Raw genomic sequence first — 23,245 nt, forward strand, 5'->3', positions numbered from 1 at the left:
AAACTTCTATTTTTGAAATTAACCATTAATTTTTGTGAACCTGTCAGACCTGTCAAATTAACGAAACCATTTTTCGCATTTTCAAAAATGAAATTCATATTTCAAAATTGGACATTTTAATTTTTAAACGGAGAGGTTAAAATGTGCAGAAGATATAGAAATATCAAAACAATTTTAAGAAATAAAACTAGAGAGTATTTAATTTAAAGGCTACTCGTTTAAATTTGTAAAATTCATAAAATTAAACGAAGACGAAAATGAAGTTTCAAATTAAATTTGACCTGTCATTACGTCTGACAGTCCACTGTCTAAGGATTAATAGTTAGACAAATAATCGAAACGCAAGAAAAAATGGAATTAGTAACTGCTGAAAATTTGAAGAGTTTGATCGCAATGTCAGAATTCGAACATCCATGAAATGCAACACGAGTAAAACTACCACACGAATCTCGTAAACAATTACATCCAAAATGACATCCAACCAATTATATCCTAACAAAATTTTCAATTTCGAACTACGTAAAAAAATCCTCCGTTCACTCCGCGAACAAATCTCACAGAAGACGTGTTAGCACGTAGCCCACTAAGAAATTCGATCAACACAATCTCCGGAGAGCGTGCGAAGCCTCGAACTTTAGCAACTCCGACAAGATCCATCCTCGTCAAGATCCATCGAAGAGCGTGCAGAGGAAAGCCAAAATCCGTAAAGCGTTGAGAGACCGGACCCTAACCATCCGCAAAGTCATCGGTCGAAGGAGCGCTCGTCGCGTTACAGGTCCGATTCGATACTTGAAAATCCGTCGGTGGTTCCTTTTGCTCCTGGTGAGAGACGTGGGTCGTGTAGAGAGGAATCGGGCAACACACGACACGACACGGCACGACACGACACGAGAGGAGATCGGCAGAGGAAGAAGGAAAAGCTACGTCAAGGGAAACAGAGTGGACTGTAACGGACAGAGCGCGGGTCACCGGTGGACGAAGGGCGAGGCGGAGGAACGCGTGACACAGAGGTGGAGGATAGAAGAGAAGAGTAAAAGAGGGGCCCCTGTGCCGATGGCGGGCGAAGAGGGTCGGGGCCCCCTATACGATCCTGGCGAAGCCGAGCGCTGGTGGGTAAATGGGTATATAAGCGGGGCCCCGACGATTCCATCTCGACACACGACCCAACCTTCATCCCGATCACCAACGGTTGTTCCCTTGCAATACCGAGCCTAATCGCACGCGCGCGAAAAAACAGAGAGAAAGAGAAAGAAAGAGGAGGGTACTTGATCGGTGCATCTCTTCGATTACTCTTTTGTCTTGTTCCATTCCGGGAACAGAGAGTTCGACTGAGTTTAACCGGTCTCAGCGACAGTTTAATCGGTGAGAGTATTCCCCGGCCAGACAAGGAGCAGCAGGAAGAACCAGGACCGGGTCAACAACAGTCGACAGACTCTTACCAGTTCCACGGACGAGAGAGAAATACGTGAGTGACATTTTTCTATGGAATCCATTTTCGTTTTTCTTTGACGGTTGACAGCTTCTTGCTTTCTGATCCACAATACTTGATACATATTTTGCTTAGGAGTTATCGTGCGTGCAACTTTGGCTTCCCTCGAGAGAAAGTGGAAGAGGTATTATTTGGCCTTCTGCTCTTGCAAGGGTTCAGTAGATTTCACAAACTTCGAAACGTTTATACTTAGCTGGAAGTCTATGTTGCACCCGAGTACCTTAGGGAAGGTGTGGGAGTAGCTTGGTACTAACTGGGAGCTCGATGTTTCGAAATTATCACTTGTGTCCACTTTCCATAGGACGATTTTGATCAATGTTCGCTTTAATATTTCATTTACCTTGTTTAAAACAAATTTATAGAAAGTCTACTTTATACAGAACAAGTACAGCTAGATAGAATAAATAGTATTCCTAAACTGGACAAAGTGAATTGGACACATTTGCAAAATGGCAATTGGGGTCTCTTTTCTTACATCACCCTTTTTCTTGAGAAACTAGCATTTACACATTTTTGCGTGTGAGAGCCAGTCAAATCCATCTTTTCTATGCAATCATACAAGAATCCTATTTTTAAAATAAGAAATTTGAAAGAAATTTTTTCTTCATGAAATGGGTTAATCTGGCTTTCATATACAAACTAGATAAAATAGCAAATAGCGTGTAATTAAAATGTTCTGAGGCAACTAAATTCCAATGCAAATAACACCGTAATAATTTTGGGCCACTTCGATTAAAATTCTTGAAAAAGTACTTGTAGCGTAACCTAACGCAGTCCACATACGCGGCAACATGTTGCACATAACAGCTCCCAGGTTTTATAGAACTGTATCAGTATTCCTATTTCTGCATCGATGCAAGTTGATACGAATCTACTCACATTGTAACCTGCAATCGATACGTATACATCGCAACATGGTTCGGTGTGTGTGGGCCGCTTTGCGATAGCCGGTTCGTAGCTGAAGTTGTTATTTCGATCGATCGATCCGCAGTGAACGTCGTCGCGCACATGCTTTTGTTTCTCATTAAGAATCGAAAGTTCGCGTTTAGAAACTTGAAGTCTTGATTGAAGTTTTATAAGAACTAGATGTATTGTTCTTATAAGGAAAGAAGATTCGTAGAGAGTTTCTTGGGAAATTGTGATCGTGGCTGTTCAAGTTCGTCGATCGATCGATTTCTATCGAACGCTGTTTCTCAAACGGAGAATTGACAGCTTGCAAGAAAAACAGTTTGCCTGAAAGTAGGATTTTGAAGCTCGAGCCGATACAAGTAAGATTACGAGGGAAGAAGGGTATGAAAGTCCGCGGTGATCGAAGGAAAATACTGAACGATCGAAACGTATAATTTCTCCATAGGTTTCTCAACGAACGTTTGCGTAACTTCTTTCCTCCTCCTCCTGCAACCTACTGTTTTTCTCGTTTCGTCCTTCTCTCACGGTGGATATTTCCTCGCAACTAATTAGCCGGTCGCTAATCAGCTTAATCTACGAGTTAGCGAGGCTGCGACACAGACGCGAACGAGCCAACCGAGGATCCTCTAATTTGCTTTCAGCAAAAAGAAACTGCGTACAAACTGCTAATTTTCTGACAATTTTCTTTTCTGAATGACTAAACGTTGCTAAATGATTCGAAGTTCGCTAATTATGCTCATAATTCGAGATTCAATGATTTCAGATTCGATTGCAATATCAAGGTTCGATGACTATTGGGAAATATTGACTTCACGATTATTTTTTTTTTTTTTTTGACAAAATAATTTTATTTTGATATGTATATGAATATTCGTATGTGGAGAGAGTATATGTACGCTCTTTGAAAGAAATGATTAGTTCCGGTGAACTTTGAAGTAATTTTAATAGTCTTCATGGAATTCAACGACTGAAAAACATTAATCATTCTCTCGGTGATCGATTGTTCCGAGTATCGACAATGTCCAACCATCCACTTTCACATTTCATAAATCAATCATGCGATCTTTTATCTACATATTTCCAATTTGCATATATAAAATATATTATGCGAACACAATATGTAAAACATAAGAAATGATATGTGTTAATAGCTACATATGTTAATAGTACATACATTAGTTTTATTTCATCAAATAGAAAAATTACAAGTTAAATTACTGCTTAATAATTCATGTTTATTTAACATTTTCGATAAAAACAAAGCACCATGACATTGTCGAAACTATATCTTACTATACCATATCTTTGTAACCTCATGATATTTGCAATAAATCGAAAGAAAATTTTTTAAAAAATATAGATTGAATGACAGTAGTCGAGGGGTTAAAACGAGCAACATTCCGGTACGTTCGCGTTAACTGCGACGCATTCCTCGTCCGGTTGATTCAATGTGGTTAGATTAGATCGACAATCGCGAGCCTCGAAACGGATAAGAGGTCGATAATAAGCGAGGTATCGCGAATAATAGAAGGCGAGAAAGAGGGAGGAGGGAGAAAACGAGAGAAGGGCAGAAAGCATTGAAGCGGTGAACCACTTGACGGGTCGCGTCTTCTTTTGTAACCGGGTACCACCATTATTACATCTCTGATGATCTTGATAAGGTAATGGGTGTCCATCATCTTTCACAGGCATTTCCTCTTCGTCGACCAATGCCTGCTCGTTGGATCTTGCCTTCAATCTTTTTTCCCGTCAACCGTTCCTTCTCATTCGCTTCTTCGAACAATCGAAACGTGGAACGCGAAACGTGTCGTTTCTCGCAGAAACGCACTCGAGACCACCTCTCCTCGCTAAGTAATTTGCAGTTAACTCCAGTACGCTTGCAACACGATCCTAAACGATTGTTATTAACACTCGACGCCGAAATGTCAATGACTTTCCAATCTAATTTTTGGATATATAGAAACACTGTCCTTTGAATCGTATTCGTTTCAAAATTGGGAGATAAGGGTACAAAATTTCATTTTATTATTGCATATATTATTGCAAACTTTAATATTTTTTTACTTGGAAGTAGATTAATTATATTTTATAACATCAAGGTCCATATAGCCAAGAATTTCGAAATTTCCAAAAATGAATGAGGAAGCGCGTGGACATCTAACGCCTAGAGATCTAACTCGTGAAAATCTATCAAGTAGAGATTTAACGTCTACAAAATTTACAAATACAATAGGTGGCAATGACAAATACGATAGGTGGCAACCTAACACGTGAAGCTCTAGCGTAGAAGTCTAACAATCTGTCGCGCAGAGACCTAATACGTAATCGACCGCACAACGAACATAACGCGCTACAATCCGTGGCTATAAAACGCGTGGCGAATTCGCCGCGATCTAAGAGATTAGAAATCGTAACTAGAAATTTCGATTGTTTCACAACGAAATATGAAAGACAGTCTTCCGATTTGTGCCACCGACCATTCACCTTTTTTATCCAGCAACAGTTTACGTGGTTTAGGGCAATGAGCGATTCGGACGAAAGTCGACTGCAACATTACCAAACGCGCGAACTCGCGCGCTGGTACACGCTTGGTCATCGTAAAAAACTGGATTGCTACGCTGCCTCTTTTCCTCTCTTCATCCCTCGTTCCTGTCGTTTTCCCTCTCCAACACCTTCTCCTTCTTCGAGAACGCATTCCAACTTGGTTGCGTTCTCCAGAAGGTGTGTCGTTTATGATAACAACGCCATTTTTCTACTCCTCGAGTGAATCCTTCGAGCCGACAGTTTCAAGATTCTAGTTCGAAATGTAGATCGAATCAAGAGGAGTCTCTGCGATAGAGAAGGTTCGCGAATGTGGACAGCTTCCTCTCGGTATAAATTACCCGCTCGATTGACCGCGTGTTCTAAGCGGAAGGTCGCTCGAATCTGGCTCGAAAGGACGCTTACTGCGTTTACATGTTTTTTATGCTAGATACTTGAAAGCTACTGCACTGGTTACTCTATTTCATTTGATACTCTGGCACTTTAGTATTCAGAGATCATTTTATTCTTAGGTCAGTTTTGGAAGGTAGAAGGTAGAGTGTTTAGAAGGTATTTTCACATTTAGTCAGTTGTTGAATTTAATACTTGGGTTACGTCTAAATCAAACATAACAAGTATTCCAGTTGTGGTACTATATTAAAAGGTATTTTCACATTTAGACAGTTGTTGAATTTAATACTTGGGTTACGTCTAAATTAAACATAACAAGTATTCCAGTTGTGGTACTATATTAAAAGGTATTTTCACATTTAGACAGTTGTTGAATTTAATACTTGGGTTACGTCTAAATTAAACATAAGCATTCAAGTTGTGGTACTATATTAAAAGATATTTTCACATTTAGTCAGTTGTTGAATTTAATACTGGGGTTACGTCTAAATTAAACATAAGCATTCAAGTTGTGGTACTATATTAGAAGGTATTTTCACATTTAGTCAGTTGTTGAATTTAATACTTGGGTTACGTCTAAATTAAACATAACAAGCATTCCAGTTGTGGTACTATATTAAAAGGTATTTTCACATTTAGTCAGTTGTTGAATTTAATACTTGGGTTACGTCTAAGTTAAACTTAACAAGCATTCAAGTTGTGGTACTATATTAGAAGTATAATATTTAAAGAATAGTATACCATCCAAAGGTAGAAAGTCAAATTTCATCCAAGTCAGAAACATCTATGAGTCCATATCAAGCTACGACTAGGTCTTTGGTTATATTTACATCAAACTTGCAATGATTGTGAACTACGTTTGCGTTAGAGACCGCAAGTGACCAGATTTATTTATAGTTGATTTTAAACTAAAATTCCAGCTTGTAAAAATTTCGAGCTGGCAACTCCGCTGGAGGATAAATTTCGTCAGCGTTTTATTTCGCTGCGAGACGCAACACGGTGTCGCATGGACACCACGCGTCGATTGTCTCCGGTTTCTCGTCTACCCACTCGTTTGTGCCAGGCGTTCAACGCGATCCTCGTTCTCGTTGTCTATACGATACCGATATGCGCAGCAGAATCGATTTACACGACGATGAGCCTAACGACGGGTGTCGATGTTCGCAATTGAACGCCGGTGAATTCGAGGGTCGAATTTCTTTTCGATTGGGAACGACAATTTCGAACACACGGTATCTTGATGTCAACGAGTTGTCCTCTCTCTTTCCGCTTCCACATGCTCCGGAAGTTGCACCCATACTTTCCGCTCGCCATGCAACATTCTTTTCACCGTTGATGATACTAATTAATTGGCTGTTTCTCTATTTCTTAATAGTTTGATGGATTCGATGTGGAATTCGTGCTGAGGTCATTTAACTCTGCAGCCGTGTTGATGGAGTTTGTTTTAGGTATACGGAAATTATAGATTCAATCTCGACAGGGTCAAATTGAGGTCTGCTATCATGATACCTCAGGGTTAAGAATAGTATTACAGAAATCAACATTGTGTTCACCTTTCGCTGCATTGTGCATGTGTTACATAAAATGCACAGATAAATGAATTTCATTTCGTTATCGTTGTACTGAAAATATTTCTCTAATTACAAAACTTAATTTGCAAATTCGAAATGTTACACAATCTTTCCCAAAATAAATTGTCTTTTCAAAATGCGTCTAAAATCAAAGCAATAAATTCAACACCGAAATATCCAGAGACGTTTACGATAAGATAAAGAGAATAAAATAATACATGAGAATAAGCAGAAAAAAAAATATGAGAAACAGTGGAATTTCGTAATTCCCAGGTAATTAACGATGAGAGCAACGACCGTTCGACGTTTGCCTAAAAACAACGGTTCGTTCAATTAAATCGCAGCGCATTATTGACCCCTTCAGGTAATCTCGCGGCGAGCATCCGGTGGCGAACACGCAAGCACGGTACACGTGTTGCATGCGAACGATTAATTCGCGGTACACGAAGAAGAAGCGAGATGATTCGAGCGCGACGAAGAAAGACATGTGCGCGTCCGTGCGCGGAGAAGTCGCGCGAACACGCTGGCGGGCTGTTAACGAGCGCGAGGGGCGCGCATCCTGTCATTAGCTCCATAACGCTCGCCTTATTCAAAGCATTCGGTTCAATGTCACTCGTTCCCTCTCCTTCCTGCCGGTTCTTCTGCAACAGCCCCTTGTCCATCCTTCCCTCCCCTTTTCCCGCCTCTCCTTTGCTCGCTTTTCGTCTCGCTATATCCTAGCTCCATTCATACGTGTTCTTCCATTCAGCAGGGTAGATGCACCGTTTACACTTTAACCCTTTCACACAAATCTCTTGATGTCGACATTCTCTAAAGACTCTTCTCTGCTTATATTTTAGAATTCTTCATTTTTGACAAATGATCATTTTTATTTTTGGTAATTTACCTATTTGTACCGTTCTGTTTGTGAATGTTAGAAATAGTAACTTATATTTTACTGGTATGTTCGAAAGCCTTTAATGGAAGTCAATAGATGTCTTGTAAGTAGAATGTATTCCTAAGGATGCAGAATTTGATTTTCATTTCAATTTGATCCTCGAAAGTCCACACGATTAAGGGTTTCTATCATGTGTTCAATACTGATACTATAAGATGTTACACGAAAAATGTGGGTTTATTACAAATGAAAGAAATTGAAACAATTTATTGCAAATGAATTTTATTCGTATACCTGAAACACGTTTCAGAACTTTCAATTGTCAAAATATAAACTACCTCAACATTCACACTGTTCAAAATGATAAACTTTAAAAAAATACACAGACAAATAAGTAACGATATCTCACAATAATTAAATTATTTTGATACACTGTTAATGGAAGATATAATCAGTAACTAACTTAAAAGAAAGAATCGTGATAATGGTACAAGTGGTCAGAGTCGATGCGGTGGCCATAACCGGTACATCTACCCTAGCAGAGTTCGTGTACTCACGTCCGCTCTCCTAACTGGAAGATTATGAGCAACGACGTCCCCTTGTAGAACTTCCTCTATATCTCTCGCTGTATTACAATAGTGATTCTCAACTGTTCAAACAGAATTTTCAAAGAAAATCTGTAAAGTTAGACTACTACGTTTGCACATGCTGATTTTGTTGAAAAGTTACTTATTAGGAAATATTTGCGTGGGTGGACATAAAGAAATTGATCAAAATAAAAGCTAAGTTCAGTGTAAAAGAAAGAACAGAGACTTGAGAAATTACGAGACACTCTCAAAGATTATCTCTTCAACGTCAAATGATGCTAGAAAACATCAAACCTGGTTAATGTTGTCTTAAGACATCAAGCTTAACCCGTACCTCAAAATTAAAAATCAGACAAGTTTTTTAAATCAATCAAATCAAGACAAATGCACCAGAAATCTGGTCATCAGCAATCCACCTTAAGACTCATATTTACCTAATCATGAAATTTTAACTCCAGCTCTAATCACCCACCCCGCATTAAACCTCGAAAGACCAAATCAACCAGATTGTCCAATGACAAAACCAGTCTCTAAAATGGTGGTTCCTGTTTTGCAGATATAAAGATGACGAAGCTAATCGTATTAGGGATGGTATGCCTGTTGGGGCTGAACGCGGCGATCGCTATGCCCGTGGCCGAGAACCAGGAGCCGCTGCAGGTGGTACCGCTCGAGAAATCATCGACGGCCCCTAAATCCGTGGTATCGGAGGAAGCTGTCGTAGCGGCAGAGGCTCAGGAAGCGGCGGTTCCAGCAGTGCCAGCGGTTCCAGCCCAACCGGAACAAGTACGACCCGAGGGCGACAAACCCTCCGCGAGGAGCGAACCTGCAGCCGAGAATCTTCAGCTGTCCGAGAAACCCGAGGAGAAGAAGGAGGAGGGTCAACAAGCGAAACCCGAGGACAAGAAGGAAGAGAATCTAGAGAAGAAGGCTGAGCAACAACCGCAACCAGAAGCTCAGGCGCCTGCTCAGGAACAGAAGCCTGAACAAGCTCAGGAGGCCAAGAAGGAAGAGGAGAGCCTGAAACCGGCGGCTTCTGAAGCTCATGAGGAGGTTAGGGCTGCACCTCAGGAACAGAAAGTGGACGTCGCTGAAGTCCCAGCCGAACAAGCAGTAAGTATTAATGATCGAGTCTGATTAATGATCAGTTTGAAGAATTAGTTGAATGTTTCAAATGGTGTCGCTAAATGTCGAGGAAAAGTTAATTAGAAGAAGTATTCGATAGCGTGTTTGTAAAATAATGTTCCCTTTGCAGAAGGTAGCGGTCGTGGAAGGCAAGAGCGCCGAGCAAAGCAGCGAATTCGCGGAAAAGAGCTCCGAAGCTGCGAAAGAAGAACCGAAAGAGGAGAAGAAATCCGAGGAAGCTAAACCCAGCGTGAGAAAGGAAGACGAGCCCGCAGCCTCCGAGGAGTCGAAAGAGTCGCAGCCGTCCGAAGAGAAGAAGGCAGAAGAGAAACCCCAGGAAGAACAAGAGAAAGAGAAGAAGGCCGAAGAGAAACCCGACCGTGTAACGCGCGATGCTGAGGAATCCTCCCCGGAAGCCAAGAAGGAACAGCCCGCACAGTCGCAGTCCCCAGCGCCAGCCGAAGCCGAAAAGAGCCAAGCGGAACAATCGAAACCGGAAGAGAAACAAGCTGCTCCGAGCGACAAAGTCGAACCCGCCGTAGAACAACCCGCAGCTAGCTCCGAGGAGTCGTCCAAGAGCGAGGAGAAGGCTGAAACCGAGACTCAGAACCCGGAAGTAGAAGCCAAGAGCTCGGAAGGTTCTTCCGCTCAGGAATCGGCCGAGTCCCAGGCTAAGCCCGACGAGTCCAGCCAGGCGAAACGCGACACAGCAGCGGAAGCCCAGCCTCAGGCCAAATCCGAACAAGCCGAAGAGAAGAAGGAGGAGCCCAAATCGAAGGAGGCCGAGAAGGAGGCGAAGGAACGCTCCGAGGACTCGTCGGAAGACAAATCGGCCGAGAAGAAGGACAACAAGAGCAGCGAGGAGGACAAATCCTCCGAGGAGTCCAAGGAGTCCAAGCCAGCCGCCGACGAATCCAAGCCGGAGCTGCTGCCCAAACCGCAGGAGCTGACGGACAAGGAATAACGGTCGCAGCGACGAGCGGGAAGACGAAGAACGGTAGCCCCGAGAAGCAGCAACATCGACATTGCTCGCTAAGTCGAGACACCGCGTTCAACATCCGACCGACATCATATTGCAATCGCGCGAGTTCTTCCCCGGATTGAAGCGAACGGGGGAGAGCGTGTGCGTCAGGAGCAGCGTGAACGGGAACCGGGAGAAAGGGAGAGAGAGAACGAGACGGCGTGAAAGTGTACATCGGTGTGAATGGATGAAAGAGAGAGAGAGAGAGAAAGAAGAAAGAAAGAGAGAGAGAAAGAAAGATTGCGCGATGAGTTTTCTGGCAGGGTCCAACTTCCCCGGCGCGCTACGATTCCGTGAAAAATTGATCGACTCGGGGCAGGATGACCACGTGAAACCTGGCTGTGAGGGATAGACTTATGAAAGATGTCGAAGCAAGATCCTGAGGAAACGACGACAATCGACCGACCAGAACGAATCCTTGCAACTTGCTGCTCGATCAGGAACACGTGGCCACCCTTCGGGATCTGACACTTGGCGGACACGCCAGGGATCATCATCCTTGTTCGTCCCGGTGGACACCGCGATCTGTCCGCGGGGACGAAATTGGCCCCTAATTCTTTAGTATCCTTCGTCCCAAATTCCCAAGTTTTTTTTTTGTCTCCTTCCTTTTTATTTTTGTCTCGAAAGCACACATGAACCACAACCACAACCTCATCCCAATAAACTAGTGTGTAGCTCGACTCTGTCTTCTTTTTTTTTTAGAGATACGTGTCATTATTATTATTAATATTATTATTATTATTACGATTTAGTACCAGTACCGCTATTATTATTAATATTATTATTTGTATTATTGCTATCATCGTTATAATAATAATTATTATTATTACTGTGACTACTAGTGTTTACAATGTTCCCCAGCTAATATGCGGACCTTTAATCGATACTTGACCATGTTCAAATCTTCAAATATTCGAGTGGGCGTTTAAAAAATAATTCGTAACGGGTTTAACAGGTTCGCTCTCGGTTAAAGAGTGTTCATCATAAACCACCTCTTTCATAAAATAATATTCACGCGTCGTTTGTCTAACATGATGAGTTAATTAATAGTATAGATTTGATCGACAGAAATCGATAGACTTGATCGTCGACGGCTTTCACCAACATTCAACTATAATAAACACATTAATATGTAAATTTGAAAACTCTTTTCGCAACATATGTTCTATGTTGCGAATTCGGTATCAACGATAATTGAAGTGAATGTCTAAATAAATCATCTAAAATTTTTTGATGAATGCAAATTTAATAATTAAAATTCTGCAATAACTGTTCACAAAGTACAAGTTAAAGTTGATAATGAAATTCAAATAAAATTTAAAGCATCCAAAAAAAAATCATGACCCCCAGAAAATGATTGAGATGTTAATCACGATAATAAACAGAGTACCATCTGTACGTTCTGCGTGAATATACAAGACTCGTATTTTCTCCAATAACATCGGGCTAACCATGTCGAGAGAAAGAGAATGAAATTACGATGTGTCTTCGAGGAAAGATACTGGAAGGTTCTCTCGGTCCCATAGAGGGACAGCACTTGCACAAGAGTCTGCAGATTCGCGTGATTGGTCGTCACGCCTTGCGAACAATCTCGCGATAAGTACCACGACATTTCTCCGGTGATGGGCTAGCGCGAACAACGATTCATCAAAGGCCGAATGAAAAGTTAGCGTACTCTCGTACGATCTGTAAACAGTGAGGATACGCGAGGTGAGTGGACCCCGGTTCGCGAAAATGTCAAGGCGCGTGGGGTTTTGCAACAAACGTGATACGTTGCTTTCGTCGATTCGAGTCCCCGGTCGCATACTTTTGCGCAAGATCGGTCAACGAAAAGCGCCGAGATATCGCCGCTGAATAATCGCGTTTCATGCCGATCCGCGATTTATCCGATGTTGCAATTTTGACGAAAGTAATTAATGAACCGTGTCATTGTCTGTGAATTCGGACTTTTAAAATTACAATGGGTGATTCTGAATTAAATGGTAGATCCGTGATCGTATGATATGCAAACAATTTAAACTTCTTGATGGAGTGGCAAATTTTAGTTGACATTTTAATTGGTATTTCATACTGAAGTCTTAAGTTTGAGACCTTGTGATCATGGAATTTTGTAATATCGAAATATTGGGACTTAGGGAGTTTTGACAGTCATTACGTGGGTGGTAAAGTAACGTTCTCGAAAGTAGGTCTCGATCCATAGAAAGGGAAGCTGTTTGATCAATACTTGCTTAACGTGTATGTAACGAAATTATCGATACCCGGTTGATACTTAACAAAATTATCGATGCTCTGGTGTATCATTATCTATCATTACGAATCGGCTGCATCATTATTTAACCGTATAATCAAATTATTTAGCGGATAATTTGAAAGTCGTGGAACGCTGGAAATGAGTTTAAATTGACTGGTAAATCAATTGTCGAGTTTAATGATTTCATACTTTATATGATGAATGGCAATGTTAGAGATAAGGGCTTGAAGATAAGGGCCGAAAACAAAATAATTTAAAAGAAAGCGGCAGTCAACTGCCTCCGTGGCGCAATCGGCTAGCGCGTTCGGCTGTTAACCGAAAGGTTGGTGGTTCGAGCCCACCCGGGGGCGGTGAATTTTTTTATTACAGTAAAATATAACGAAACTTATGATATCACAAACAAAACTATTTTATAAAAATAAATAAAATAACATGTACTCGATAAAATGCGACGAGTGAATTAATAATACTAATAACCAAAAAGTGGTTGTACACATAAGTAGAAGTCTGTTAAATTTTCTTTGTACCCTTAGGAAGAGAATTAGATGAACTCAATTCGTTCCAACATAGAAAATTGACAAAATAAATTTTCTACTTTGTTATGAAATAATTTATCAAACTTATTTTGTATCGTAGGTGCAAATAAAAATTTAAAAGAAGGGTTGTTTGAAAAAAAAAATTGGTTTTGACCCCGACGTGATTTGAACACGCAACCTTCTGATCTGGAGTCAGACGCGCTACCGTTGCGCCACGGAGTCAGCTGGTTGGGTTTCGCTTTAACTATGTTATAACGATAGAACGTAAATATCTTTGAATACAACACTAATGTATAACAACTATTGACACGACAATAATTATTTCTAACGTATTAAATTAATATTTAAATCTATATAATTCACAAAATATTTTATGTTAAGATGTTAACAATTCTTTTTATTGAGTAAGCAACTGCAGTCATCTTGCTTAAGAATTACATATGTTAATATAAAAAGTGTATGCGTTTCACATACCTGATTTGTAAGCATAAAACAAGTTAGAACCCCAAGTGACCACCAATCCACTTCCTGCCCATAATACTGTCGGTTAAATATTTCTGGTGCTGTAATAAAATGTGTATATATGTTATAAGATATAAATACATTTTCAATCGTATTTTAATATTTACCCATATATTCTGGTGTTCCACAAAGAGTATTTGTTCTTTCTGTATGATTTAACCATTTTGCAAGGCCAAAATCAATAATTACAGCATGGCCCTCATCATCTAGCAGAACATTTGTTGCTTTTATATCTCTGTGCACTATGCCACCATTGTGTAAAAAGTCTGTAACAAAATAAAGATCAGTAACTTTTACTCTGCATTCAACTGTTTGCTCAAAAGGTGCTGTACTTACCAATGGCTAGAGCAATTTCTGCTACATATATTCTAACTACATTTTCAGGCAGAGAGCCACACTGCACAATTAATGAAAACAACTCTCCTCCACTAACATAATCAGTCACTAAAAATTAAAAACGTTATAATATACAATTAATAATATTTAATAATAATATAGTATTAATAAACCTACATATATATAATGTCTTTCTTCCTTGCCATCTATGGGAACAGTCCAATATAAATGGATGGTGACCAACAAGTTTTTGTATAGACACCTAAAAATATGAACAGACTCAAATTATATTATTCTACAAGCTAAGTATCTATTTATGTTACATACTTCCTGTTTAGCTTGCATTACACCATTTTCTGCAACAACTTTGGCTTTGCTTATTACTTTCAATGCATAATATTCTCCTGTATCATTCTTTTGAATTTGGTAGACTTTTCCATAAGCTCCTTTTGCTATTACGCTTATAAATGTATAAGCAACTTGTAAATTGACTTGTCTTATAGGAAATTCTGGAAGGAACATAGCTTGAGACTTCGAGACTGGCCATAATGTTTTTGATGTACCCAGTGGATCATACAATGTGCCTTCGCTCCAACTGTAAAACATGTGCTTATAATACAAATCCAACAATCATATAAGATTAATTTAAACAATGAAATTACCTTCTGCAAGAGGCACGAGACCATGATTTAGACTCCTTATTCGAAGGATGTGCAGACCCAATGCAACTTCCACCAATTATGTCACTAAGACTATACTGTAAAATGAAAATTAAAACAATATTTGTAAACTAGTATTACTCAAGATACAACAGATTCTTATTTATTTATCTGAACAATACTAATATTATTGAAATCAAAGAGGTTATATCAATTTTGAATAAAATATACCTGACTAGTATACTTTTGATTGCTATGGTAAATGTTTTTAGTAGTGGTATTGCCCATTCGAAAAGAGAAATTTTAATATATATACATATATATTATATTAACGTTATTTTGATGCTTTTTAGTTTTATATAACTCCGCGCTTTCAAAACAATACTTTTAGCGTCATCTAGCGCTGATCTACGAAACAATTATAACACAAAACTTTTTTTTATAAAATCAATTATTTTTATGCTTTTTTAATGTAAAATATTTTAAACTATAAATGCACTTTAATTAATGACGAAGCATTTCGTTTACAATGTTAAAATCAATAATTTTAACGATAATTCAAAACTGAAACAGTACAGCCATCCAGCGGTTCATTGCTGAAACAGTTCTTCTCTTCCAACACTTTTTAACCAGCATAAGAAAATAAATTATACTAATATAAGTATTTAATTAATCACATAATTTTAATAGCAGTATTCATGTTAGCTCGTAAAGTGAAATCTGAATGCACTGACAGAATATTAAGCTGTGGTTGTGGAGGTCGTTTTAAAAGAAAGCGAACAGCTAGTTTAGTCTATCAGAAAGGCTCATTGGTAGATACTTGTATTAAATAATTTTGAAAGTACCGCCACGGATCTTAAAGCGCATAGCAATTACAAATTAAATAATAACGTTCATTATTGCTGACATGATACATTACAAACTTTGTTAAATCTCAAGGATTGACAAGGAAACGAAATCTGAATTAATCCAGTCACGTTTAATAGCCAAGGATTACTGATGTTCAGGACCAACATTACTGATAAACGTCTTTTATATTCTAAGATAATTGAACATACGTTCATTACATAAGGATGTGCATTACTTTCAAAAAATCATTTGTTAGTGATGGTAAGAATAAAGAACCTACATTAATTTTAAATAAACAGTTGTCTGGTAAAAATATGTAAAGAAGCTTTTATTTTTAAATATGATAGTCATCATAATTTTTTTTGGAAGGAAATTTCTTCTGCTACATTGCTGACGCGATAATTTTTAACACCTTATCAACCGAAAATGTAGTAACAGATTCGCTAATCAAACTCAATTTATAAAATCGCTAATAATTCATCAATAACATAAAATAATAAAATGTAAGCATGCTACATTGATACGTTTTATCTAGAAACGGTAGATAAGGTGTTAACCGTTAGCTACACTTTTCTTAATTTTACGATATACATTTAATCATAAAAACACCGATACTCTAAAAGATGAAGGAGCGAATAAATTTAAATAGTAAATATGTGAGTGTAATATACACTGTATGTATTAATAAGCTTTGGAAGAAAATCAGAAACATGACATACACGTGTACACATGTACACATACAAACTGTTACAAACTGTTAAGTCAACAAGAACAAGTAATAAATAATCTACGGTACAATTCGTCATTGTTGAATAGCTCCTCAACATTTGAAAAATGTTCTGTGTATCAAACATTCCTGTTATCAGTCTTTCGTCTTACATAAAAAGGTACTGTACAAAATCGTTACATACGCGAGAACACACTCCCACATTTTCTGCACTTATGTATCTATATATAATAACACCTGATAACTGCGAACATAATTATCATTCAAAGCAGCTGTTACACGAGACATTTCTAACGATAGACGGAATGGTTCGCCACACAAACTCTTAGGAATGATCCTAGCTGTCGGATATAAAACTTGTATGTCCTGTACACGTGTCCTTTCGTGGAACCTCTCGGTAACTTAGCAATTCCAGCGATAAGTTGCATAAAACATTTAGAGATTTTACACGATTAAAATAACGAAATACTGCTACTACTTTGATCACGGTTGGCAGAATGTTTAGAAACACTCGAGCCTTTTGCATCTTCCAAACTTTCTGAACTAAAAATTCATTTGCTGAAGACTATTTGAACAAAAGTATGTGATATGCTGAGTGCCAATCCTGTTCAAAATGACTCATCTCGATGCATGGGTATTGAGGCAAAGAAAAGAAATCGATCGATTAAGTTTCAGGGCCAGAATCCTCCACCTGTCGTATAACCTCACCTACTCATTCAAGCATGACCTATTTGGTCAGATTCCTTCTGACCAAGTGTCCAACATGGCTGGCGACACCTCGACGTAGCGAGTCTGTCTGTAAGATCAAATGCGAGAACCATGATATGTAAGGAGCATGCACAATCAATATGATTGTTTCATGCACCTCCTGCTGAAGAAGAGCGATTCATGTTTTCAGTAGCGGAAGAAAAGAAGATAAGAGTCTATCAGGGAGTGTGGAGGTTAGAAACTCGTGTGGAAGTAGCTGGCAAGCCATCTGATGGCAAACGGAGGAAACGTCTTTACAGACGCAACCTTGTGAATGATCCAAGAATGTGATACCCTGAGTACTTCGAAGGATGCAAGAAATGAAAAGACGGGCCGATAGTTTCACATAGCCAGATAGTTCAATGATACTTGGAAAATCAGGGATCCACATTTATTTGTTCTCCCTTTATTTGTTCACTATATGCAAAAACGCTACAGCTTATACATTGCATATACAGGTATGCGTTTAATAATAAAATCAAAAACAACAGAGCTCTCCGTTCCAGTGTCCAGAAATATGCAATCTCTTCAACCTTTTCCGCACCATCACCAATCAGATTGGACCGACCTGTTGCTGGCACAACATACAACTTTGTTAATCCTCGAAAAAAATGCACGTCTCCAATATTTTTCTCGTATACTAAATGCGACCAATAATAGATCGTAATCGAAACAATACGATACGCCATTGCTTAATAACAAAAACAAAAAATAAATGAAGGTAATGAACCATACTCGCGGTAGCATCGCATCTTTTCCGCATTATTTTAAATCCAGCACTCTGATCAACGCGTTTTGAACCGATGATCGGTATTGTACTTTGGTGAGGCAGCACTTTAGGTCTGTTACTAGATCAGCCTAAGGTCCATTTTCTTCAGATCATATTTTCATCATGGTGAATTGGTCCAAAAAGGAAATATGATATTTGGACGATCGGTTCAAGCCGCGTTAATAGGTACTGTAATCAATATTCAATGTCCTCCAAACATGTTAGTATCAGCCAGAGGAATATCATCGACCACGCGACGAACAAAGTTCTCCTTGAAAAATGTAGTAACTCTCATAGAAATATCAAACAAATATATAGACTCTTTCTTATATACCTCAATTACTCTACAGCAATAGCGTGTTATTTACAAGTACAGTAGTGGACCGGGTAATTGTCGCCTGTACCGAACAGGAGACAGACTTAGCTCTTGGTCATCGGCTACAGAGTAGTACGACCTGTAGAAGTGTATTAAAACGTCGTCAATAAAACGAAATAGGATAGGCGGGATACGCCTCGAAGTCTGTGCGAACATCATAGTTCAGAGAAACTCAAAGTCGACAGAATAGAAAAGAAAAGAGTATGAGACAGCATTTATCCGATTTGGAGGATCTTGCTGCGCTGATAGGACCACTAGACTCGTTTCGTTGAAATTTCCTCCCCAGAAGAATTTCTTTGCTGAATCGTTCATCGATAGTACAAAAAATACACGGACCTAGCGATCCGCGCTATCGTGGAACTTGAAAAAGTGAATCTTCATGGCTTTCTTGTTGGGATATTTGATCTTGCAATGAGGACAAGTTGCGTCCGTTGCACCTTCTACCACGTAGGTGCTCAGGTCTGTCTCCCTGTGGAAGTTTTTGTTCTCTTCAGCGTGGTAGATAGTCTTGTGCACGGTCAGCATGTGACTGGACATAGCTTGCTTGGTAAACACGTGCCGATCGCACAGATTGCAACTGTAGATCATAGAGGTGTGCGATAGCTCGTGATTCTTCAGTGCTACCGTCGTGTGGAACATCAGCTTGCAACCCTCGAAAGAGCAGATGTACTTGAGCGTGTTGTTCTTATGTTTCATGCTGAAGTGCTGCCGCAAATTCGACACACCAGGGAACTCTTTGAAACAAATGTTGCAAGACATCCTGCCCTCCGGACCGGCCAACGGAATTAACTCCATGGTCGGGCTCTTGGCGACGTTCTTCACCGTGCGGGCCTTGGTATGAGCGTGCTGTTTGTGCTTGTAGAGTACGCTCATGTTGGGGAAGAATTTTTTGCAAACATGACACATTACAGCCTTCTTGCCGCCGGCGCGCATTGTGTTCAGGACAGTCGTTGACTTTTGCGTCACGTCTTCCGCTTCCAATTTCACTTTCTTCGGTTTTGGTTCCACCGGCGACATTTTTGCCGTGTTGTTGAACAACGTTGGCGCTCGTTCGCTGAACATGTCCATGTGCAAATTCATCTTGTGACGCTGTAGCGACTGATTACTGCTGAATGACTTGTGACAGGCGTGACACGTGTACTGACTGGACACGGTAGGCTTTCTGGACATGGACTGGAACTTGGAAGCGGCTGCCACCGTGGCTTTATGCAGCTTCTTGTGTCTCCACAATACCTTCTTGGAACTGTAGTTTTTGCCGCAGATGTCGCAGGGGAAGGCAGACTTGTTGACCTCGGTCAAAATGGGGTGAATTTTGTGCCACTGCATGTGCATGTTGAACGCTTCCTGGCTAGGTAAGATATGTGTGCAAAGGTCACACTGCAGTTTGACGTCGGTGAAATTCTTCTCGGACTTGTTGCGGGCACAATGAACATCCCACAAGTGTTTCCGTAGCTCCACCACGTCGTTGAATTTATCGTTACAAACTTGGCATTGGAAATTACCGCTACCCTTCGACGGTGCCGGACTGGGAAAGGACTTTCTCGCCCTAGCCGGCCGACTCGTGTTCGCTGTGGGCGATTGATCTTGAGTTTTGGACGACGGGTGTTTGAACTGTTTCACCCGTTTCTGATCCCCTCCTTCCTGTGCGATATCGGCAATCAACCGATAGTTAGTTCGGTTGTGCCAGCCCCTGTGTATCTTCAGAGACGCTTCTTCGTAGAATGTCTTGCCGCAGATATCACAAGCCCAATCACCGGACGAGTTACGTCCATTGTTATGCGCATTCCGACAGTGAAGATTCATGTTTGTTTTGAAAACAAAGGTCTTTGGACATTGAGGACACTGGTATAACGTCCTTGAGGATTTGTGCTGCAACGTCACATGACGATGGCACGATTCGGTACTTCTGAACACCCGAGTACATTCGGGACAATGTACGTACGGTTTGCCTGTTTTGTGCACGTTTCTTACATGTCGTCTGAGATTTGCGTAGTTCGAGAATTGTTTACTGCACATGGTGCATTTACTATTTTTGGTCGCCCCAGGATCCGAAACGGCGGTCATATTTAATGGCTTTGTGTCTTCCACCTCGTTCTTAGTCGTTCCGTATTCCACACACGAGATGTTTGCGTCCCTCTCGCCTGGATCTTCTATACCGTGATCCTTCATGTGGATCTCCAAAGCACCAGCACTGCTGAACATGCTGCGACAAATAACGCACGAGTAAATCTTCACTTTCAGGTGAAGATTCCTGTGCTCTGTTAGTTCGGTTCTGGTAGCAAATTCCAAGTTGCAAAGAGCACAACTGTACTTATTGCTATTGGTTATTTTGTTCGCGTTTATTTCAGCCTCAAAAGTGTCCCAGTCTTTGATAGGCGTTGATATGTTTGGCATGGTCGTCATTGATTCGTGATTGTTTTCAACCGACGGCTTTTTATTACGAGTACCACGATGCGATTCGTGATGTGTCAGGTAGTCACTTGGAGATCTAAATTTGGCGTTGCAAACGGAACAAACAAAATCTTTCTTTTTATGGTCCATAACAATGTGACTGTGAAACTTTTTAAACACAAGAAACGTCAGTCCACAGTGGACACATCTATAGGATGTCCTGCTCTCTGGTGGTAAATGTAAACACAAGTTTCTGTGCCTCAACATGTTAGGTCTGAACTTATAGATCATTCCGCATAAGTCACATGGGTGATTGTACAGAGAATCGCCATTATTGTAAGGCTGAGGAATCTGCAGACCTCCTTCGTGCACTTTATTCGTTTGTTTTGGTTTAGGCGGTGGCAAAGGCGCCATTGGTTTCAATTTAGGAGGAGATCGTGAAGGTGATATCAACTCCTCATACTGCTTGTCGGAGTGCTGCGACAGATGACTAAGTAATTCCCTTCTGTTTCGCATGGCGCGCAAACACATATTACACGTGAAGTACTTTTCCTCGCCCTGTTTTGGTATAACCAACGCAATTTTCATTGCACATTCAAACGACACTTCGCAGTGAAGCTTGAACATCGATCGATCTGGAAACTCTGTCATACATGCGATGCACGTGTACGGTCTTAAATCGGGCATGTGTTGACGAATGTGATTAAGCGTGTTCCTGCGATCGCTGAAATGTTGCTGACACGTGTAACACGAATACGTTTTTAATTGACTGATAATGTTCTGTTGTACTTGAGTCAAGGGAGCATCCTTCTCCATACTCATCAATTCATCTTCCAAATCTTCGACCAATTCTTCGCCATCCTGTAATTCTGTCAGCTCGGTAGTACCATTCTGTTTGGCGGTATGAAATCTTTCCATGTGCTTCGCGTAAGACTGTTTAGAATGCAAAATAATTTGACAATGTACACATTTCTGTTTAAAAACTTTTGTTCCTCTAAAGTGGGTGTGCGGACCCCGTCTAGTTCTTTTCTTGTTTACTGTTGCAGATGCATTAAACTTTTGTGTAGAATCAGCTTCCATAACCGTATCTTCCTTATTTGGAAGCTGATTCTGTAGTTCACCACCTGTAACAGATTCTATCTCTATAGTACAATCTGTATCATAGTCCTCTTGTGGCTCTAACTTTATAGAAATATCTATTTCCTTTGAGAGTGTTGGTTGATCTCCTTCTATATCTATTTCATTATCAGTCAACAATGGTTGATCTCTGTCTACATCTATCTCACTATCAGTTAGTGATGACTGATCTCTCTCTACATCTGTTATATTATTAGTGAGCACTGGTTGATCTCTCTCTGTATATATTTCATTGTCAGTTAAGACTGATTGATCTTTCTCTGAATACGTTTCATTATCAGTTAATGCTGATCGATCTCTATCTATTTCTATTTCATTATCAGTTAGTTCCTGAACATGAACATTATTTACCAAATTGTTTGGGGTGTCTTCAATATTAGTTGGCTCCTGTGGACAAAATGCAGTATGCTTGCAACACATCTATACCTTTAATGAGATAATTTCAAACATAGCATACTTACCAAATCTGACTCATTTGTGGATTCAGAGATCACTTCAATGTTATCTTCATAAAATTCCAGATCTATAGGTTCACTCTTAATACTTACAACCTATAAAAATAAGAATAATGTATTTCCTACAATTGTCTAAATTATCTTAAATACAAACTAATAGAATTATGGATAGTTACCAGTGGACCTGTTTGTACATGTTTTTCCAACCATGAACGTAGTTTATCCTGGGAGCGAAGACAAGCTTCTTTATAATTATGCCATTGGTTCACATTTCTAACGCATTCTGCACATATTTGTGTTGACAACCTGTCCGTGGCTAAAATCTAGAAGTACATACGTAGCCATAAATGTACACATACTTTAAACTTTTGATGTAAATCAAACTTCTGAACAACACAGTTAGTGCAAATGCATTCAAAGTCATGAGAATATAAAATTCATTCTAATTCTAGCTCGCTCCCTATGAAATCCATTACAAACAACAATAAAGAAATAAGCAAAATGCTTATAACCACTTCAGCTAACTTAGCCCAGACACAACCCAATGTAGAGCTAACCTCAAAACAATAGAACTGCACACAAAGAAATTAGTTTAATGAGCAGAGAAGTGTAATGAAGGTAGGAAATGTTCAGAAGCTCGCTGATGTTAAATAACACAACGATACACATACCTCAATTGACAAGCAGGCTTGTATTTTATTGGCTAATGATACCGGGGATTCTTGTTCCCCAAATACCGACAATTTTGGTTCGTCGGTAGAAAGGCAAAGCCTACACACACTTTCCATATTTTGTAATTCGTCCACTTCGTCCATGATGGACGTAAACGTTTCCGACCTTCCCCGCAGGATACCACGATGTTCTGGCTGCCAACGAGACGCGTTTTTCAAAAGCAGGTTAGGGACGCAGCGTTTTGTTTGTACGTCGACATTTGAAACTGGAACTGTACGGTCCGATTCCACACACTCCACTCGTCCAAGGGA

General features: G+C 39.9%; 3 protein-coding genes and 2 non-coding genes across 5 annotated transcripts in view; 2 read left to right on the plus strand and 3 right to left on the minus strand.

Annotated features, from left to right (window-relative positions):
- Positions 1-15,224, minus strand: part of S6KL (ribosomal protein S6 kinase like) — a 68,643-nt gene extending 53,419 nt beyond the window's left edge. Inside the window, exons 1-7 of the mRNA XM_076530609.1 lie at positions 15,043-15,224; positions 14,815-14,909; positions 14,480-14,747; positions 14,330-14,414; positions 14,153-14,260; positions 13,924-14,082; positions 13,769-13,857 (exon numbers count right to left, since the gene is read on the minus strand). Coding sequence (XP_076386724.1) covers positions 13,769-13,857; positions 13,924-14,082; positions 14,153-14,260; positions 14,330-14,414; positions 14,480-14,747; positions 14,815-14,909; positions 15,043-15,099 — 861 coding nt within the window. The 5' untranslated portion in view covers positions 15,100-15,224. The remainder of the gene's footprint in view (positions 1-13,768; positions 13,858-13,923; positions 14,083-14,152; positions 14,261-14,329; positions 14,415-14,479; positions 14,748-14,814; positions 14,910-15,042) is intronic.
- Positions 1,139-11,342, plus strand: bnb (bangles and beads). Its single transcript, XM_003703935.3, has 3 exons — positions 1,139-1,465; positions 8,921-9,474; positions 9,617-11,342. Exons 2-3 carry the CDS (start codon positions 8,929-8,931, stop codon positions 10,448-10,450), a joined length of 1,380 nt encoding a protein of 459 aa, XP_003703983.2. The 5' UTR covers positions 1,139-1,465; positions 8,921-8,928; the 3' UTR covers positions 10,451-11,342.
- Positions 13,035-13,108, plus strand: TRNAN-GUU (transfer RNA asparagine (anticodon GUU)). The gene has a single exon. It is a non-coding gene; the product is annotated as a tRNA-Asn (tRNA).
- On the minus strand, positions 13,445-13,516 carry TRNAW-CCA (transfer RNA tryptophan (anticodon CCA)). Its single transcript has one exon. It is a non-coding gene; the product is annotated as a tRNA-Trp (tRNA).
- Positions 15,225-16,317: 1,093 nt separating the features above from the next.
- On the minus strand, positions 16,318-23,194 carry LOC143263904 (uncharacterized). Its single transcript, XM_012286903.2, has 4 exons — positions 22,934-23,194; positions 22,439-22,585; positions 22,269-22,358; positions 16,318-22,194 (listed from the first exon to the last, which is right to left on the minus strand). The coding sequence occupies exons 1-4, from the start codon at positions 23,075-23,077 to the stop codon at positions 18,616-18,618; spliced, it is 3,960 nt and encodes a 1,319-aa protein (XP_012142293.2). The 5' UTR covers positions 23,078-23,194; the 3' UTR covers positions 16,318-18,615.
- Positions 23,195-23,245: the final 51 nt, after the last annotated feature.

Source organism: Megachile rotundata, chromosome 4 (assembly GCF_050947335.1).
Source record: "Megachile rotundata isolate GNS110a chromosome 4, iyMegRotu1, whole genome shotgun sequence".
Taxonomy (NCBI): domain Eukaryota; kingdom Metazoa; phylum Arthropoda; class Insecta; order Hymenoptera; family Megachilidae; genus Megachile; species Megachile rotundata.

Bases quoted from the DNA above. Each gene is read 5' to 3' on its own strand.
- bnb (XM_003703935.3), top strand. From the start codon at position 8,929: ATGACGAAGCTAATCGTATTAGGGATGGTATGCCTGTTGGGGCTGAAC. The intron at 9,475-9,616 runs GTAAGTATTAAT...TTCCCTTTGCAG, and splicing joins AAGTCCCAGCCGAACAAGCA to AAGGTAGCGGTCGTGGAAGG.
- LOC143263904 (XM_012286903.2), bottom strand. From the start codon at position 23,077: ATGGACGAAGTGGACGAATTACAAAATATGGAAAGTGTGTGTAGGCTT. The intron at 22,586-22,933 runs GTATGTGTATCG...ATGTACTTCTAG, and splicing joins AAGCCTGCTTGTCAATTGAG to ATTTTAGCCACGGACAGGTT. The intron at 22,359-22,438 runs GTAACTATCCAT...TTATTTTTATAG, and splicing joins ATGTACAAACAGGTCCACTG to GTTGTAAGTATTAAGAGTGA.